The 20959-nt window shown below is 42.1% G+C and overlaps 2 protein-coding genes and 1 non-coding gene across 11 annotated transcripts in view; 2 read left to right on the top strand and 1 right to left on the bottom strand.

Annotated features, from left to right (window-relative positions):
• The window catches only part of DENND1A (DENN domain containing 1A), a 536096-nt gene that overhangs the window by 374847 nt on the left and 140290 nt on the right, over nucleotides 1–20959 (top strand). The gene's annotated exons all lie outside the window — the stretch shown is intronic.
• LOC128566338 (V-type proton ATPase subunit E 1-like) lies at nucleotides 1748–2755 on the bottom strand. Its single transcript, XM_053563107.1, has one exon. The coding sequence runs from the start codon at nucleotides 2602–2604 to the stop codon at nucleotides 2062–2064; it is 543 nt and encodes a 180-aa protein (XP_053419082.1). The 5' UTR covers nucleotides 2605–2755; the 3' UTR covers nucleotides 1748–2061.
• LOC128580319 (small nucleolar RNA SNORA49) lies at nucleotides 19390–19525 on the top strand. The gene has a single exon (XR_008378616.1). It is a non-coding gene; the product is annotated as a small nucleolar RNA SNORA49 (small nucleolar RNA).

Genomic DNA, 20959 nt, shown 5'->3' on the forward strand with positions numbered 1-20959 from the left:
TAGGCAGGTGCAAGGAGTAATACAGTAGTGGCCAAAAAGAGAAGCTGGAGGCAGAGAGACCAGCTAGAGGAATCTTATGGGAACCCAGAAGAGGGCCATCAGGCGGCTACACCAGGGAAAGCTACCCCGAGGGAAGAAATGACTAGACTCTCAATAAAATGTGGGAGGTGAGGGGCAAGAAATGTCTCCAATGAGTGGAACTTGGAGATGAGGATAATGAAAGGGAATGCTTAATGTCAAGGTGTTGACAGTAGCAACATTTATAATAGTAAAAAAAAAAAACAAAAATATGTCTCTACAAAAAAAAAAAAAAAAACAAAAACAAAAATAGAACATACCAAGTAGCCCTCACAGATCACTGGTGTGAAGTACAGTATACCCACATATAGAATATTACATTGCCCTTAAAAGTATCATTTTGAGGATATTTTTGAATTTGATGGGTTTGGTTGTAGGCATGGCACGTGTCCTTAAATGTAAACTCCCATTCAGTCACAAGATGTACCGTTAGTTTATGTACTGTTAAGAAAGGGAAGGGTGCTGCCAATTATAATTGAAGGATGCCACCAATTATAAGACACATCCGGATTCCAGAGATGTTACAATGGGAACATCTTAGAATTTTCATCTTGGAATCAACAAAATATGGCAGGTCTGTGAGGCTTTTCGTCTCATTCATCTAGGTGAGAGTGGCCTTCTTCAGTAAAGTCAGAAAGGCACCAGAAAACCTGAAATTTCGCGACCAGTCATTGAGGCAAGCAAAGGTCATCACCCTGTTACCTAGATGATTTTTAAAGCATAGATCTAATTCTGACAAGTCCTCCTCATCTGAGAGAATAACATTTCCCATGTAAGGTTATTTTGAGAATTAATTTAAAGTAATGACTGCAAAGCACATGTGAGCCGTAGAAGGGTGGGGGAAGTGGCTACAGGGCCACTTGTCTGTTACTTGTTTCTCTGGCTATAAAGGTAGCACTGTCCTTGGTTAAAAATGTTGAAAGTGACAGAGGACTCAACATGAGAAGGCACCCATAATCCCTTTGTCTGGGGTGGAGATACGTTAGCATGTTTCCACCTAGGTTCCAGGTTTTGGGGTTTGTTTTTGTGTTATTCCATTGCTGAATTTGGCTTTTTGCTTTCATTTAGGTAGTTGAGGCAGTTGAGATATTCCTGGCAAAGCAATTTGGTATCCAGTTACTGATTTGTTTTGGCCTTTTAATATTGTGTAAGCATTTCTCATATCACATAAAAACTCTCCTTAAACATCGTTTATAAAGGCCACATATATCCCATCAGGGGGCCCCAGGGGGGCCTCAGCTCTGGCTGTGGATCAGAATCAGAAACTACATGAGCTCCAGTCACAAATTTTTATCAAGTTTCCTCAATCTGAAATTGGTGCTGAGTCCTGCACGTTATCCTCATGCTGGTCTTTTTTTTTTTTTTTTTTTTTTTTCACATCTTTTACTTTAATAAATAAAGCATATTCATGGCTTAGGTTTTAAATCACATTTACAGATGAGGAAAACTTGTAGGCCCCAGTAGGTAACAGTGAAGCTCCTACTGCTGGGAGGAATGCATGTGCCACATGCATTTGAAACCTAAAGAGCAGAGACCTCAAGGCCAAGAACACCATAAACATCACCCTCTAGACTAGTTAACAGGGAGGTGGAGAAAGAGCAGGAGGCTCGGTGAAGTTCATGCAGCCACCACCTAAGGATGTAGGACCAGCCTAGTGCTGTGTTACTTTGAGATGAACTAGGGGTGGGTTCCTGATCAGAGCAAATGAAACATTCTCCCACTGTTAACAATTAGGCCAAGGACATTAGACACAGAAGGGTTTCCACTGATAAATACAGAGCAATATTAGGACAGCAAAGAGGAAGCAACACAGACACTCTTGTTTCTTCAAACATCAGAAGCTTCAACATCAGAGCAGTAGCGCAGTGGATGGACTCTCTCTCCCAAAGGCCTAGTCCAAAAACTTCCTGTTGGCATTTGCACCAAACAATGCTCCCCGTACTTCTGGCATCATCTGCTGGGCTATGAGGTCCAGCCGGCTTTCTAGGGTATTGGAACCTTTATTTTACGTTCCCCATTATAGATTTCAACACCACCAGCTATTTCCTCAGGCAGGTAGGACTCCTGATCAATTTGGACATCACCATCATTTTTAGTGGCAATCTTGTACATAGGGATTGCCTTTTGCACCGCAGCCTTTACCAGAGGTAAATCTTGTTTCCTACAACGAACAATCATTCGAGGCTCCAGCAATTGGTACAAACCCTGGAGGACCAGTCCATCCAGCAGCACTTGGTACCTGGTTGAATCTTTTACCACCTTGCTGAGTCTCTGTTTTGCTTCATTTAGTAGGTCTGTGATAAGGTCATCTCTTGCTCTTAGCACTTTGAGCCTTGCTTGGTTCATCAAATTGGACATCTGAATTTTCTTCTGCTGCTCAGTCTGCTTCTCTTTCTTCTCATAGTATTCCATAATCTTTAGTCTTTGGGTTTGCACAAGCCGACCTTTTTCAATGTTGAACTCTTCTTCTGCCTTTGCATCTATTTCTTCTGCCTTTTCATTGGCTTCTTGTTCGATGAAAGCCATCCTATGCTTAATCTGCTTTTGCACGTTGGCATCGCTGAGGGCCCTGGCGAAAGCAGTGGTAGGCGGTTAGGCAACAGGCTAGAGTTAAGGACAAAAAGAGAGCTGGAAGGAAAGGGAAGAGGAACCTTGGCCCAGGAATTGGCTTCTCTTACTTTATGTCATGCTGGTTTTTTTTGATTGTCACTCACATTTCATGGTTTGGGTTTTAGTTTTTGATTTGTTTTTTTTTTTTTTCCTTTTTTTGAGACATGGCCTTGCTCTGTTGCTTGGGCTGGAGGGCAGTGCATTGTTATAGCTCACTGCAACCTCAAATGTCTGGGCTCAAAGGATCAAAGCTCAGCCTTCCGAGTAGCTGGGACTAAGGTGCACCACCAAGCCTTGCTAATTTTTCTGTTTTTTATACAGACAGGGTATTGCTATTGCCCAGCCTGGTCTTGAACTCCTGAGCTCAAATGATCCTCCCACCTCATCCTCCTAGAGCACTAGGATTATAGGCATTAGCCATTGTGTCCAGTCCATTTCACAATTTTAAACCGCACGGTGCTAAACATCTTTATATAAATCTTCATGCATGGTCTGAATTACTTTCTTAGGCAGATTTCCTTCCATGGATTTACTGAGTCAAAGGATCCATGAACACTTAAGGCCCTTGATACATAAAGTGTGTCTGGTGGCCAGACACAGGTGGAAGTATGCAGAGGGGAGCCCCTGAGACAGATGGCAGGGCAGGGGCTGAGGACAGCAGGAGACTGCGAGTGAGGAGAGCCTTCAGGATACAGGGGGGAGCTCCAGGCTCCAACAGCTTACATCGCCTCCCTCTTCTTCAACTCTTCAATAAAATGCGTCTGTGATCCCCTCCATGTGGGATTATAGAGATGCTTACATAAGCCCAGCACAGTGCCTGCCCTGTCAGCCCTGTGAAAACTAGCACTGCCCCGTCCCTCACCTGCCTGCTCTCTGCTGAGCAGGTGGGGGAACAGCTCCTCCTCGGCCATCCAGTGCCCCGCCCGGCTCTGTGAGGAGGGTCAAGCCTTGGCCTTCGAGTCAGAGATGGACAGTTGGAAACCCTTCTCCAGCCCAGCTGGAAGGCCCTTTCCCTGCCTGAGAGCTCACTTGAGATTTCTAACTCCTTGGCTTTTTTTTTTTCCTTTCCCACTGGAAAAAATTCAAAATTCAGCTGGCCAGGGATATTCTTGAGCTTTGTTTTCTTTCTGTAGCCCAGGAGGAGGAGGAAGGGAGCTGCTTGCTAAGGCCTAGCCCTCGGCCAGGTGCCAGGCTGCCCCTCTGCATCCAGGCCTCACACCTCCTGCAGGTCTGCTCAGGAGGCCGGAGGCCAGCCCAGAGCAGGAGTGCCTGTGTTGGCTCACTGGTGGTGTTTTTCTTCAGGGCCAGGTAAACAGTTTTAGAGGGCTTTCTCAAAATCAAAAAGTGAGGTGCCCAAGGTGTCCTGTCACACCAAGTCTACCAGCTCCTCTGTGGCCTCCCACAGGTGGGAGCCCAGTCATCCCTGAGTGGCTTCACATCTGCAATGGCAGCCATTGCCATAACAGCCCCTCACTAGCCACGACACAGGTGGGGGATGGAGCTCAGCCTGGCAGTGGCTTCCTACGATACCCTGGAGCCAGGGGACAGCCTCCAAACATAGGCTTTCCCTCCACACCCTCTCATCTGTCTTTGTTCTAGTTTCTACATGTCCCGTGTCAGTAACCCTCTCTCTGCCTTTCCAGTACCAGGCACAGGTTACAGCACAGTGTGTAGGCGTCAGTGAGCGTACTTTGAATAATGGCTAGAAGAATCGGTGAAGGAAATTAGGAACGGAGACATGTTGGAGGCAGCGTTTGGGCCTAAGCCTCTGTTTGGCGTGTGCACGTTGCATCCTGTCCTGTCTTTGGGCTTTGGAGGTTGTGGCTGCCTGACAGAAGGGAGGGTGTCTGCAAATCACAAGGGCATATGACCCATTTTTAAGTCACCTGGAGAAAATCAGATGCAAAGCCCAAGATATTTAACAATATCGGCCAAGACAACTTGTTCTTCTCTACTTAAATGACAGAAACACAAGCAGCCAGGCAGCCCTTTTCGGAGAAACCCCCTTTATCCATGTCAAGCAGCAGCCCAGGCTCCAGCTCATTTATTTAGGCCTTTCTTGCTCTCTGACACGCCTCCTAGCAGTTGCCAGGCAACTCTGGGAGTAGCAGTGTGTGTTAGGGATTAACTAGTTAGGGCTGGGGTCCTTTTTGGCAAGAAGGGGATAAAAGACAAATGATTTTAATTGCTAGGCCAAGGATCCTTTCTCTGCTTGGTAGAAGATTGCAACTTTTGGCAGATGTATATAAGAGTGTGCTTCTTGAATTTGCCTTGAATGTTCCCCTTTCTCCCTTTTAGGGAAAATGAATGTTTAAAAGAATCTTTTACCTCACTCCTTTGTTTAAAATTATATCATCATGAAATCTGAGTAAGACTAATCCACCCCTTTGAAAAACATTTCATAAGACAATGGTTTCAGTTTTAAAGAACTTTCAAGAGTAGGTTTGTATGCTTTCATTTCATCTCTTTTTGCTCAGAGTTTCTTATTTCCTAGTTCATACTACACAGAGTGGTTCTCAGACTGTGCATTTGAAGATACTGCCCTGCGCCTGGCCCACTGTAGGTCCCTGGTAAGTGTTAAAGAGCAAAACCCATCCTCAGACCCTGGTACTTGGAGATGCGTCCTCTGCCGTGCCGGTGTCCACAGAAGGGCCAGTGTAGAGAGGACTATGGGAGTTGTGTCCTTAGTGGGCTCATGTGGCCACTCTGGGCTTCCCTGAGATAAATGGAGCATAACCCCTGGCCCCTGGGGGCAAAGCCAAGGCGGGGGGGGGGCAAGCAAACCCCCTACACAGGCAGCGGCCAACTCCCCCAGTCTTGCTGGTTTAGTGACCCTTGTGGCCTGGTGTCATCCACCTTACAGCCCCTGATTTTGAACATGATTCTGCTGAGTCATATTTATCCACCTAAAACCCCTTGAAGACACAGAAGTTAAGATAAAAGCAGATTGATAGCCTGGCTTTCAAGCATGAATGCACGAGGCTGTGTTGGAGCAGATTGTGAAAGCACCACATACATCTGTATCCTGGTTGAGTAACCCTGTTGATCTCATGGTTTTGTTATTTAAAACAAAACAAAACTATCCTTTATATTTGTTTTTAGTATAGTGGAAAATGTTCCAAAAAATAGAAGAATTAAAACATCACCATAATCCTACCAAACTTACCTTTTATATATACTCTTTATTTTTCATGATGCAAAAGGTTTACATAGCTACAATCATATCTAATTTAAAAGTTTTTTTCTTCCCCATTTAACATGATGTCATGGATTTTTACATAGCTGCAGAATATGGCATTAAGTACAGCTACTGTAATTTTTGTAACTACTCTCCTGTGCTAGACATTTAGGTTGTCTGCAGTCTTTTGGTATTATAACTAATATTCTACCAAACATCTTTGTGAATAAAGCTTTGAAATTATATATTTAAAAGCCTTCTGAGTAGAAGAAATATTAAGTCTGTGGGCAGGAGTCTTGACTGTGGGGACCAACTTGTCACAGCATCATGAAGAGGCAGGTTTCAGTTGACTCAGCCTAAGTGTGGCTGAAGATGTAAGGAATGAAGGACCCTGGATGGGATGGGTGGGATGGTGTGTGCTCCCTGCCCTCCACCAAGAAAAGCAGAGGATTGCAAAGGAACTTGATTAATATGTCCATGCCTTTGTCTTGTGCTAAAAAGAAGGTTCGAGGAACCCTTAAGACACTGTACAGAATAACAGGACAAGAAATAAGAAAATAAGGAAACCAGGGATAGGGAGAAATTAGGGAGATTAGGTGAAACCCAGAACAGTCTGGTGTGCGTACCTCTGCAAGCCTCTAGGTCCTTCATACTGCTTGGAAATGGTGGAACTGGGACTCAACCCCATCTGCTTAAGGAGCCAGTTCTTTAAAAGTTATGTTTGTAACAAGCACACACGGTTTATATACAATAGAACCTCTGTGACCTGACCACGCAAGCAACTGTAACAGACTGGTCAACACACAGTGGTGGTCAACATAAAAAACTAGGCCTACTGTACTGATATGTACATGTGGTGCATGTCTGGGCTATGAAAATTAGGTCAGCCTAAGGTGCATGTCTGGGCTATGAAAATTAGGTCAGCCTAAGGAGATGATAACTATAAGGAGAGGGCCAACTATGGAGGTTCCACACTGTATATGTATAACATAAAATTGGCCATTTTAACCATTGCTGAGTATCCTTTTCAGGGTCATTGACTGCATTCACAATGTTGTGCAACCGTCACTACTATCTGTTTTCACCGCCCCCAACAGAAACTCTGTACCCTTCACTCAATAACTTCCCATTTCCCTCTCCTGCAGCCCTGGGTAATCTCTAATCTACATCTCTGTGAATTTGCCTATTCTAGGTATTTCTGATGAGTGTTAGTTATATCATATCTGTCCACTTGGTGTCTGGTATTTATATTATTTCATTTAGCTTGGTTTCACAATTTATCCAGGTGATGGCAAGTCTTATAACTTCAGTCCTTTTTAAGACAGAATAATATTCCATAGTGTGTATGGTATCTGTGTATATGCAATGTGACAATTAAGTTCATGAATTCATCCTAAAAAACTGCCTATCTCATTGCCAATACTAGTATGGTCACCTTTGAAGTACTCCCCTTGGGAAGCTCTGCACCAACACCAGCACCTAGTTCACCCTTCAAAGCAATTTTGGAACTCTTTCTGGAATGACTAAAGCTGTTGTCATGTGGCACACTGAAACACACAACAACAATAATGAATGCTGCTCAGTAAGACATCACCACACATTAACACAAAGACAATTGTGAGATACTAATATACCAAGGTTATGCAACCTTCCTGACTGTGTTGTTTATACAGTGCTACCAACCTAAGCTCATGATGGCAAGTTTGCAAGCTTAATTGTCAGACCTTCATATAACAATAGTTCTGATGGTTATTCAAAAAAGGACTTCAAAAATTGCTTTGAAGGGTGTCAGCTTTGTGGCCCTAAGTGGCTAAAAAGACCACTGAGTGTGATGGAAAGAACATGGCCTTTGGTGTGACTTGGGGTTTAACTCTGGCTCTGTCATCACTGGAAGACTTTGGAAGTCACTTAACCTTTCTGAGCCTCAATTTTCTCATTTGTAAAATGGAAATAACCCCTGCCTTGTAGAACTATTGGGGAAAGAAGCAGTAATGCATGTAAAACCCCAGCATGGCACCGTGCTGATGGTAGGTATTAACTAAACGGTAGCCACCGTTCCTGGGTGACAGGAAAGTAAAGGAGGAAGAGAAGAATGACCTTCTAGAATAGTGGCGTCCCTACCTGTTCAGCTCGTGTCAGAGCACCGCAACTATGCAAGACATAATGACATTCTGGCCCTTTTAGATCTATCTTTTGAGCTAATTGTGCAACTTTGGCATTTCTCTCAAATGATACATAAAAATTTGGAAGAAATCGTGTTATTTCCTTTAATATTTACTTGGTATTTATTCACTCATGTAAATGGGGGTGGTAGGTACCAAGGACTTAAAAATAGGGTCATTTTAAAAATTAGTGTTGGTTTTTAAAGAACATAAGCACAAGTACAATTGAGTTGGTTGAGGTTTTTGTTTGTTTGTTTTGCTATTTCACCAGAACATTTTTTGCCTATTGAGAAAAGATTATCATCATTCTGTATTGACATCCACTCTCCACTGTCCACATCACAGGGACACTGATGTTGCTCAGGAAAACAGTTTGGGTATCCTGTTACCTTGGAATCACACAATAAATGATAGATGAACTGAGAACCATTTTTCTAGAAGAGAGATAAGAGAGGGATGAGAATGGTAGGAAATCTGCTTAATACTGTGATCAAGCTCAACTGAATGATTTCAAAGAGCATCGCTGAACATGATCAGAATGAAATTGCTATATGATCTAAAATACTTAAAAAATAAAACACAACTAGCATGTCTTAGATTAATCCCGGAGGAAGTGTGGACTCTGATTTGGTCTCATTGAATAATCCTGGCTCTTTCTAACTTTGTTCTTTAGGATGGGGCATGTTGTGTGTGCCTTGGTGTCTCCCACATGGTCTAGTATTTGATAGGTTCTCATTAAATGTTCGCTGAATGAAAGGATTAACAAATGAATGACTGATATCTCTTTTCCCTTGCTATGCATCAGAAAGACTGGTGTTCATATTCATATTTCAGTGTTGTATTAGTAAAAAAAAAAAAAAACAAAAAAAACTATCCATAGCTTCATCTTAGATTACGAGAAGAATAGGCCCGCACAAACACCACACAATGAATGTGTGAATGTAAAACAAAGCTGCTTGGCCCAGCAGCTGCATGGTGGCTAACCGTAGGCATTTAGGGTCTGGAGAGGATTGTCCTCTGTGAAATAATTATGTGCAGTAAATATTCTTTTCTAGTTAGAAATAGACAAAAGGGGAGTCTGTTCGTGGATTAAGCGGAATCAGTGGTGGCAGTTTTAAGGACCATATCTTTGTGGAAGCAGTGGCAAAGAGAAATGGTGGTTGTTACTGGTGTTTTAAATCAGGTTATCTCACTGGAGAGTCTTACTTTTTCACCGAGACTCTGAGGATGGAATGTTTCTGATCCATTTTCAAGCAGCAATAACATTTGACAGTTTGGAGCCTGGAACAACAACATGAGTTCATATGCATAGCTGGACTGCGAGCTTCTTAAGAAGAGGATGTCTTAGTTTTTATACCCTCGGCACAACATAGAGACTCAGGAACATGAGATGGAGGGATGGTAGGTTTGTCCTATGGAGGACATTATTGTATTTATGATGGTTAGAGGATAAAAGTGTAGATTTCCTTCCCCCCACCCTTGGACATGTGTGGATACGTTCTCTGCAGTACACAGCTCCATCACATTCAGTCTTACACTACCCCTCCACAAAGAAAGGAAGCCTGCTCCAGAGGGCAGTGGGGTGTCACGTTTGCTCATGTGTCCCTGGCATAGAGCTTGATACATTGAAGAAGCTCAGTGCCATCCATTGAATATATGAAATTATCATAGTTCATAGTTATCATAGTTCCGTCGTCGTTTGGAAACTATGAAACGATTTTGTTAAATAAGTCATTAAGACTTTAAGTCTTGTGGAAAAGACAAGACTGTCGAGCATTTATTTTATGCCAGGCTCTTCACATATATTCCTTTGTTTGATTTTTACAGCCCCCAGGTGGAGAGAGTAGTGTAGCCCATTTTACTGACAAGAAACCGAGGCTTGGAAAGGTTATGTCACTTTTTAAGAAGTGGCAGAGCTAGGACTCAGACCCTCCATCTGCCTGATTCTGGCGACCACGCTCTTTGCCCTGACCGCTCTCTACAACGGTGATTACCATATGGTCCATGTTACATGCAATTTGAGGGCATTTCAGGAGAAAACAGAACTGGTTTCCTTTTAGGAATCAATTTCTCTAATCTGTGCAAATGTTTCTTGACAAATATGAGTTAAACTAACACCATTTATAAACTATTTTGCAAGGGGCAAATGTCAAAATTTTATATATCTCTCTTAAAACATTCCTTTAATAGATAATTTTAATTGCCTAATATTTTGTTGTTTAAATACTGGATATTTATAGTGATAATTGGATGAAAAAGTAAAACACCAGGAGTGTAGCCCTTCCTCCTCTTTTCCTGGGCTGACACCTAGTGGCTACTTTTCTCACTGCAATATTAATCCATGCTTCTTGGCGGCAGTTTTTCAGTTGATTTTATGACTTAAAAAAATAGATTCTTGTCATTATAACAAAAGTAGCCACATAATATAAAATCGATTAGGTATCATCTTAACAATAGAACTTTTATTTATTGTGAATTTTGTGTCAGTTGTAATCAAGCCTTGATAGTGGAAAACAGAACAGGCATTTGAAATCTTGTGATACTTGTTGCCCCTGCAGATGTGACCACGTGTCCACCCTGCCCTGGACACTACACTGTCTTGCACGCACTGAAAAACCAGACCTGGTTCTTAAGGACGGGCAGAGAAGGAAAGTAAGCAGTGTTGCCGTGGTGACTGCTACAGTGGAATGTCGTATGTGGTGATAGGCGCTCAGGTGCAAAGCTGACACTTCCGCCTGGGTGCCGAGGGGACGCCTTCCAGGGCAGGATGCATGTGGGATGAGGAACAGGCAGGCACTCCCCAGGAGCAGGGCACGAGGAGGCACATGCAGAGAGCCACAGGGGCCTGAAACAAGGCAGAGTGGTCGGGTTCTGTGAGCCAATGCGTGTGTAGAGCACAGGCAGGAAGGAGGGTGGCTGGGGATGCGGCGGGACAGTGTCAGCGTCCAGTCCGTGAAGGACCTTGAAGGCCACTGAAGGACTTAGCACTAGTACCATGAACCAGCATTTCTAGAACCAGGTGTCTTGAAATATTAGACCCACAGGTGTTGGTATGTTTTCTGGTCCCATAAAATCCAGAATTGTTGCATTTCACATACTGTAACTTTTTTTTTTTTTTTTTGCAGTTTTTGGCCGGAGCTGGGTTTGAACCCGCCACCTCCGGCATATGAGGTCTGCGCCCTGCTCCTTTGAGCCACAGGCACCGCCCCTGTAACTTTTTTTTTTTACACGGCACATTACAAAGCCCAGCTGTGAAGTAGTCTGGTTACGTTTGTTTAATCCAGCATTTTTCAGAACCCTTTTCCTCACAAAATACCTATTAACATTCCATGCATAGAGTACTCCTCCCAGCAGCTTGGGAAGCACTGTGGCTGCTAATGGTTGATGGTGAATTTTTCTTGCTCTAGGACCATGGAATTAGGATACCAGTTGTGTTCATTTTGCCCCACTCTTGTGGCTGTGAACCTCAGAGACAGGAAAGCACATTCTTTTTTGAAAGCAATTCTTGTCTGGCGGGCCAGAGGTTTGGGGCCAACAGGTGGTCTTGAGACATAGAGCCCAGTCATCATTTGGCTTCCCCAGCTCAGGACCCCAGGCTGCCACTTAGTCCCAAGGTCCAGCAGCTTACTCAGTATCAGTGAGGATCAATCCAGGACACACAAACCACTTCAGTGTTTACAATGCAGGGAAAACAATGCAAGGAAATGGTTGCTCAGGTGACAGAGAGGCTGAGACTCAGAAGAGGGCAGAGGTAATCCAGAGATCAGGAATAGCAAAGGTGGTGTTTCTGAGTCCAAAGTCCGAGGGTCACTTGACCAAAGCTGGTACCTCTGAGTCTGTGCAGTGGGCATTCAAGTCAGGGAGGAGGAGAGCCATTGCTGGACAGCCCTCCCAAACAGAGAGAGGGTGGCGAGAGACTCAAGCTTCTCTCCTCCATTCTCTTCTTCCTAATCTCTCACTGTTGCCTCACGTGGGCCAGACTGCTGTGCGAGCCCCAGGAACTCTGCATGCAGAGGTCGGCCTCCTGTCTATACTGAGCAGAACAGCAGGGTGAGTCTGAGGTCAAGCAGGCTCAGAACTAGCATTACCAGATGCCAGATAGTAAGGCTATTTAGCACCCAGGCAAATAATACATGATGAATAATGCAGTGAGGTTAAAAGCACCTTGATTTGTAGTTAGACTTGATGCCAAACTGGACTCTGCCTCTTCTAAGCTGTGTGACTCTAGGCAAGTTACTTTACCTTGCTGAACCCTATTTTCTCAACTATAAAACGGAGAAGAGAATCTCTGTTTCAATGTTACCTTCACAGAGCTTCACATACATCTGGCTGGTTCCTGGTTTATAATGAAACAAGAATCAGGTAATTTGAAACTTTATAGGCTTAGCCCAGAGCTTGCAGGAATGTCAGACATCCACAAATGTTGATTGACTGCCCCCAAACTTCAGTGACTATGCTGCAGTTTTATTAGCTAGCATTTATGATCTAGTAGATGTCTTATTTCTTATCTTAATATATTCTCTTTCTGGAGGCATGGAGGTGAGGGAAAGCTTGTAAAATGTACAACAGAATATCAGAGTGGTGTAGAGATACCCTTCGTGTATTGTAGCAATCAGTTGGTACAGACGAAAGCAAATTGAGATTCTGGCAGAGCTACCACTTAAGGGCTGTGAAACCTTGGGAATCCCTCCCTCCCTGAACGACAGGTTTTTCACTTGTTCAATGGGGATAAAAATGCCACCCTCATAGAATTGTTTTAAGAATTAAATACAATGGCAGGTGGAAAGAACTTGTCTTCTGTTCATCTTCTCTGCCCTCCATGACAAACTTTTCATCCAGTGAATGCCCGATTCACCAGCAGTCACATTCCATGCAGGCGTGGCAGGATTTTTGGAAAGCCTTTAACTGGAGATTATTTATGTTTGGTTTGCTGGTCCCTGTTAGTAATGTGACCTGGCAGGTCTCCACTCAACCCTGCTTCCATCAGTCACAGCTCACTGGCATTATTCATAAGCCGGTTGCTTGAGACTTTCTGTGCCCGTGTCCCTACTGTGATGCATTTTCTCTCCCATCTTTATAATAAAAATGCTCTGTAGGTTTTGAGGTTGTTCTGAGCAAGTCAACTGACAGCTTAAAAGGCCTTTATCCTCAGAAGGGAAACTTATATCCCAAATTGATTAGTTTTATCCTCAGTTAATAAATGTTTATGTAAAAAAAGTACAGGAAGGAAAATGCTGGTATTTATTGAACATCTACTTCTTGTCCTTTACTTTAATTTTCTTGGTTAATTGCACACAGTATTATCTTTGCGCCAAGAGAATTTAAGTAACTTTAAACAAACATTTACCGAGACCCTACACAAACTGACATTGTTCTGAACGTTTACATGGGGACTTAGCAGTGAACACAATAATGTCCTGGCCCTCCCATCTCTTGTATTTTACGAAGACATGGACCGTAAACAGAGATGAAAGTCAACATATAATGTGTCAGACAGTATTAATTGTTGAGCAGAGAAAGGTAGCTGAAGAAGGGGACCGAGACAGACCCCAGTAGGGCAGGTGCTGGTCAGAGGTAGAGTCGAAGGGGAGCCAGATTTCCACTGGTCCCTCCTCTTTGGTGATGGCTCCCAGCATCTAGTGAGGAAACATGAACTCCAGCATCTTGCATCTTAGTCTGGAGTTGGTAATTCAATGTGGCAGGGTGGCGACTCCGCATTCCTAGGGTACAGAAAACATTTTTGCTGCACTCCCTGCTGTCAGCAGCATGTAGCTGTTTCTCTCGTCTCTCTGGTTTCCCAGACACATTTAATCTTGATGCAGAAAGCATCTTGCCAGCTTGGACTCAAGCCCTAGTGCTGAGGAGACCAGTCTGTCCTAGAGGAGGGTCTTTGTGACTGCTGGGCTCAAAGGAACTCGTCACTTCTTTTTTCTCTCCTCCCAAGAAGTAATGCTCTGGGGAGTAGTTTATGTAATCTTAATGTCTGTTTCCTGATTTTTAGGATCCAGTAAATCAAATCTGATTCCATAAAGTGGCACTGGCACCTACCCTGCCATGCCCAGTGGCGAGCACTAAAAGAGAGGGGTCAAATATGAGACCTGCTCACGGGAGTCAGGAAGACCTGGACTCTAAATAATACACCAATACTTTTCTATTTATGTAATTTGGGGCAAGTTAGTTAACCCATCTGCATTTCAGTTTCCTCATCTGTAAAATGGGGAGAATAAATATAATCTGCCTCAGAGGATTGGTGTGAAGATTAAATGAGATAATACAGCATGGTACTTGATAAGAGCTTAATAACACTAGTTTTAAAATTATATTAAAATAACCCTTTACTTCCCAGCTGAGTTTATAGTCTATCCTATGAGGAAATAGTGGAGTAGTTAGGAAATTTTCTTTCTAAAAGGATGTGTATTTTAATGAAAAATATGGTACTAATTTTTATCATGATGACACTGTTTACAAAAAAATGTTGACATTCAATCATTATAGTATTTCCCTCTAGATAGACACTATCATACTTTTTTAAAGTTTTTTTTATTGTAAAATAAAACAGATAAAGAAAACTGTCCTAATCAAATGAATGGTTTAACAAATCATTGTTAAGACTAATACTACTTCTTCTTCTTTTCTTTTCTTTTTTTTTTTTTTTTTTTTTTGCAGTTTCTGGCCAGGGCTGGGTTTGAACCCGCCACCTCCGGCATATGGGGGCCAGCACCCTACTCCTTTGAGCCATAGGCACCACCCCTTTTTTTTTTTTTTTTTTAGAGACAGAGTCTCACTTTATTGTCTTCAGTAGAGTGCTGTGGTGTCACAGCTCACAGCAACCTCCAAATCCTGGGCTTAGGTGATTTTCCTGCCTCAGCCTCCCGAGTAGCTGGGACTACAGACGCCTGCCACAATGCCCAGCTATTTTTTTGTTGCAGTTCGGGCCGGGACCGGGTTCGAACCCCCCCACCCTCGGTATATGGGGCCAGCGCCCTACCCACTGAGCCACAGGCATCGCCCAAGATACAGTACAATTTAAGACAAGAAATAGAACTTTCCTACCCACTCCAGAATCCCCTTCTACCACAGCCCTTTCCCTTCTGCTGTACCTAACCACTATCCTGACTTTCAGAGTGTCCTTGCATTTAAAAAAAAAAAAAGTTTTAATCACCCAAATGTTTATTCCTTAATACTATAGGTTAGTTTACTCTGGTTCAAAAAAATGATTTTTAACTCTCTTTCATCATATCGGTTTCTCTTCTACCCCTTTCATTCATTTACAGCTTGTTTGTTGAGGACCCCAGAGCTCTAGAGCTCTCTCCTGGTATGGGTTTGCTGATGGCACAATCTTGATACAGTTTGCCATGTTCCTCTGTCCTCTGTATTTTCTGCTAATTAACACCTGATGTGGGGATTGAATAAACTGAGGTTCAGTCCCTTTGGTGAGACTGTGGGGGACAAACCAAGTCTGGTTGTGCCTCTTAGTGATCTTAGTAGCCAACGATGCATAATGCCTATGTCTCTTTATTCCATGGGAGTTGCAAAATGGTAACATTCTACATTTACAACTTTTTTCTCATTTATTGGTAGAATATTTGTATAAAAAGACACTCCCTCATTTAATATTAGTCACCAAATGATAGAGTTCATATAGCAAAGGCAAGGTGAATATCTGATTCTTTCCCGCTTTTTAAACCAATTTGTAATATAACGAATTGGTTCATTACCATCCCTCAAACGTCACTACCTCATATATACAAATAATTTATTATTACCTGTGGATTTAAAGATATTTGATGGTTTTGGGTCCATTGCAATTATCATTATTGAAACTCAAATTCTCCCATCTTTGGCTAGTGAGAAACACTTCTGGTTAGCACCTGAGTCCTTTTTTTTTTTTTTTTTTTTTTTACATAAACCTTTAATAGCTCCTTGCTATCTGATATTACAAGAATTTCCAGGCTCATCTTGTAGATTTCCTACTTCCAAACCTGGAATAAGACATTTCTTGGGGAAGCACTGGTTCCTTTTAATGAGAAATGATATTCTCAAACCAAAGCCCAGCTCGGGATAGTCACTGCTACTGGGTTGGTTATTGTTCTAGGCCTTTTCAGTGAACGGAGCTAGGAAATGTATGTGTATAGAAATATCATGTAAGTTCATATTGATATTTCCAATTACAATTCAAAACTACAGAGCTTTTGCTCAACCTCTTTTCTATTACATTTGTATTTCCTTTCTTCCGTACAGAAACTTAGGTTTTTGAGGGCCAAAGGGATAATAGCATTCAGATCTTCCATAATTATACATTTATTTTGATACTCACAGAAAATAATACAAATACTGTCATCAACATGATTACAGAAAACCTTTTAAATTTTTTTGTGTATTTTTTCCCTGCTTTTTACCCCTTTTTTACTAGTTACGCTACTTTTACCTTGCTGGAACCTGCAGCCAGAGCACACTGCCCTCTCTTCATCTTAGTCTTCGGGTGGCTCTGTCTGTTCCCACCAGTCCTAATGGTGAAGTCCCTTCAGTCATTTGTGGTCATCGGAAGTTTGCTCCCTAGTAGATTCCTCAGGAAGGTTCCTGAGAACACTATCCCTTCAGTTGTGAAACATTGATAATAGCTTTTCTATGTCCTTTATACATGAAAGTCAATTTTATTGGCTATATTATAAAATCTTTGGCTCACACTTTCTCTCCTTGAGTATCGTGAATGTATACTCCATTTTCTTCTGGCAAATGTTGCTGTCTAATGATAATTTACTTTGGTTAATGACACATGTCCTTTTTTCTAGATGCTGAAGGAATACTTTTTCTTTTAAATCCAGTAATTTTACTAGACTTTCAGAGGTAGTCATTTTGGTTCTGTGGTCTCATGAATGCTCTGTCATCTTTCAACATATTTGACACGTACAGTTTCATGTATCTTTTTAAAAATATATATATTTTTTAATTTGTGTAAATTTATGGGGTACATATGTAACTTTATTACATTCGTAGGTTGTGCAGTGGTCAAGTCAGGACTTTCAGGACTCTCTCACCTGAATAATGTAGATTATGCCCATTCACTCATTTGTCATCATCCTCCCTCCCCACCCCCTCACCCTTCCGAGTCACCATTATCTCTCATCCCACGCTCTGTGTCCATATGAAATATATAACTTTTTTCAGGAAAATCTTCTTGAATTATAGGTGTTAACATCGCTTCGGTTCTTGCATTGTTTTACTTCTACAGATTCCAGTTAGTCATGTACTCAGCAGGCTTCTTTACCCATCTTCAATATTTTTCACTTTCTTTGAAATCTTTTGTACCTCCTTCTTTGTTTTATGTATTTATTTATTTTTGAGACAGAGTCTCACTTTGTCACCCCGCGTAGAGTGCTATGGTATCACAGCTCACAGCAACCTCAAACTCTTGGGCTCAAGCGATTCTCTTGCCTCAGCCTCCCAAGTAGCTGGGACTACAGGTGCCCGCCACAATGCCCGGCTATTTTCTCTTGTTGTTGTTGCAGTTGTCACTGTTGTTTAGCAGGCCTGGGATGAGTTTGAAGCCGCCGCCCTTGCTGTACGTGGCAGGCACCATAACCACTACACTACGGGTGCCAAGCCTCAAACTTAAGTCTTTCTTAAACCGTCTTACAGTTTGATCTACACTAGGAATGTTCTCAAAAGATAACTTAGCCACTAATTGATTGATGTCTATCAAAAAGAATGACTTATCAACTATCCTAAAATCATATCTGTGGCAACGGTTTTCTAGTGTGATAGGATATAAAAAAGTCAACAACTCTACACAGGAGGCCAACTCAACCAAATACTAAAGACTGTATTTTGCAATTAAGTCATCTTGAAGTGTTTACCAGGAAGTTGTATCCTTTTGACATTAAGAGTTCCTATGGCCACAGTATGACACTGATAATAATTGCTACCTTTAAAAATGTCTGGCTACCATCATTACGTCCTTATCTATCTTCCATATTTAGGTTCTTTTTTTTTTTTGAGACAGAGCCTCAAGCTGTCACCCTGGGTAGAGTGCCGTGGCATCACAGCTCACAGCAACCTCCAACTCTGAGCTCAAGCGATTCTTCTGCCTCCACCTCCCAAGTGGCTGGGACTACAGGCTCCTGCCACAATGCCCGGCTATTTGTAGAGATGGGGTCTCACTCTGGCTCAGGCTGGTCTCAAACTCATGAGCTCAGGCAATCTACTCACCTCACCCTCCCATGATCTCAGGCATGAGCCACCGCACCCAGCCAGTTTGCTTTTTTTTTTTTTTTGCATTAGAAAAAAACAAAAACTAAATAAATAAATATTTTGCATTAGTATTGAGATATAATTTTTTACTATATTTTAAATTTTAAAATTTTTATGTTTTTCTTAAGGCGTTATCTGTTGAGTTGATTCTTGTATTTCAAAAGAGTTTTCTTTTGATTTCTAATTTTTTTCTGAGTTCTATCCACTTGTTTCTAAGTCGTTTTTGTAACTTAGATGTATGTTCTTTCATGCCTTGTACCATTTTCATGTCTTTAGCTCCCCTGACTCAGCAGTTAGTAGTTTTCATCTGTTTTATGAGCACACCCTTCAACCAGGCTGCTATTATTTATCACGATTCTGTTGCTTTTCATTTTTCTTGTCGTAACTTTGTGTGGGATTTTACCCCCATGATTTTTTGTTATTCATTTTTATGTGAAATTAGGTTTCCTGATTTAAAATGAGATAAAGTTCAAGAAATAGTTAAACCTCACAGAGTTAACAACTCCTCCTCTTTTTTTTTTTTTTTAATAATGTTCAAAAAATTGAAATCCGCTTTCTGTGTCCCCTTCCTCTCCCTTGCTGCTTCTCTCTTGTCTTGCTCAATCTTGATTCTACCCCCAGCAGTTTCTTCCCTTTCCTGGAAGGGATTCCTGCGGCCGCCTCTCAGGAGTTCCCTGCCGGGGTTTGTGGGGGGTGTCCTCCCTCTAGGCCCTTTGCTCTCACCTGCTACAGGAGCCGAAACTCATCCTGTTTTAACTGCTATTCTCAATGTCACACACCAAGCTTTCTACAAGTGGGTGGTGGCTGTTCTGAGATTCACTCGTTCTCAGCTCTGTCAGCACAGAAGCCAACACAGAGCAGGTCTGTTGGGGGTTTGTGCTGCTGATGGTTCATACACACCTGTTTGTGTTTGGGGGGTTCCCTGTTCACCTAGTTTGTGAATGGTGCGCGTGTATGTATGTGAGAAGTTTTGCTGTCTAGTCACTCTGCCTTTTGTACGCGGAGATTTGAAGAAGTGAAACAACTGTCCTACCTCTGCTGTCGCCACTACCAGATTTCCAGAACCCCCTTTTTCTGTTTTTACTTTTTTTGCTTAGAAATCTAGGAACAGTTCCTCAGCCTGACTCCAGGGGCTTTATTTTGTCTATGAAGTGCCCTGGTATTGCCTGAGGACAGACAGGAAAGCCCATGTCCTTCCCCACTAAGACGCTATTTTCTTTTAGGGCGTACGCATTAAGCTGACAGTAAATGTAAGGTGGGATCTGACTTTCCCTTTTTGTAACTGATGATTTGTGTTATTTAAACAGTGTGCAGAGATGTTGATGATCAGTGAAGATGACGCAGGTGCACAAAGGGGCCAGAAAAAAATGCTGAAACTTGGGCATCATTTTCACATGTCAAATGAACACAAACCAAATAGTTTTGTTACGGAATGATTTCTGATTGAGAAATATTAGAACATGTTAAAGATTTCCCAGCATATTTTGGGAATACTAATTTGATATTTTGTTTCATGTTAGAAAAAAGAAAAGAAAGAAAGAAATCCAGGAAGAGGTAACGTATCTTTCATAAGTGTAGCAAGTGTCCTGGTGGAACTTATGTTCTAGGAGAGAAGCAAAAAATGGAAGGAGATGATTTCAGAAAGTGATCATTGCTCTGAAGAAAAAACGCTGCAAAGGGGAAGCAGGAGAGTGGGGCAGGGGTTGCTGGTGTCCTTCTCCAAAGAGGTGACTTCTGATCCGAATCCCACATAATGAGCAACGTCAGATGTACAAACCGCTGGGATGTGAGCACTCCAGGCGGAACATACAGCAAGTAGAGGAACCCAAGGTCGAATGAGTTTGCCCCACATGAAGGAGGGAAGCAAGGCAGTGTGACGGAAGCAGAGTGGACATGGAGAAAGGCATCGGAGCTGGAATCAGAGAGGCAGGCAGAGCCTGGGTCACAAAGGAGCTTGTGGGCTTGGAGAAGGAGTTTAGATTGTCACTTAAGTGCAGCAGAAACCACTGGAGGGACTTTATCATTATCATCATCATCATCATCATCATTATTATTATTTGGAGGGACTTGAAACAAAAGAGTAGCATGATCTAGTTTAAGTTTTAAGACATTTGCTTTGACTGCCATAGGGGCGTAAGCGTGGAAATCAAGGAACAATTTAAGGAGAGACCACTGGAGGCAGCATAAATGGGGGATTGTTTAGGGGTAAAAGTAACAGAACTTGCTAATATGCTGGGTGAGGGCAAGAGGAGCATCAAAGATGTCTTCTCGGTTTTTAGTTTACCTCTAACTTTTTGTCTCTTCCAAGAGAAGTTTAGATAGAACTTTGGCTCTAAACAAATAAACAGTCACTATACAGCAAGTAAAAAAAAAAAAAAGCCCTTGACTGAAAGACAATGCAAGAAGTATTTTATTTACTGAAAGAAGTGAAATTTCAATATTTATTTCTAACTTTTCCAACCAAAAAAGACTTGATTTCCAGATTATGTAAAGTATTTCTATAAGTGAATAAAGATTGAAATGGGAAAGATGTGAAAGATATCTCTCTGGAAAGGTACCACGAGTGGTTCATAAACTTAGGAAAATACACTCAAGTTCCTCAATAATCAAGGAAACCACACCAAGACCAAGGCAGGACTTCATTTTGTGTGCATGAAATTGGCGAAAATTAGTCGGATCC

Source organism: Nycticebus coucang, chromosome 2 (assembly GCF_027406575.1).
Source record: "Nycticebus coucang isolate mNycCou1 chromosome 2, mNycCou1.pri, whole genome shotgun sequence".
In the NCBI taxonomy this organism is placed as follows: Eukaryota; Metazoa; Chordata; class Mammalia; order Primates; family Lorisidae; genus Nycticebus; species Nycticebus coucang.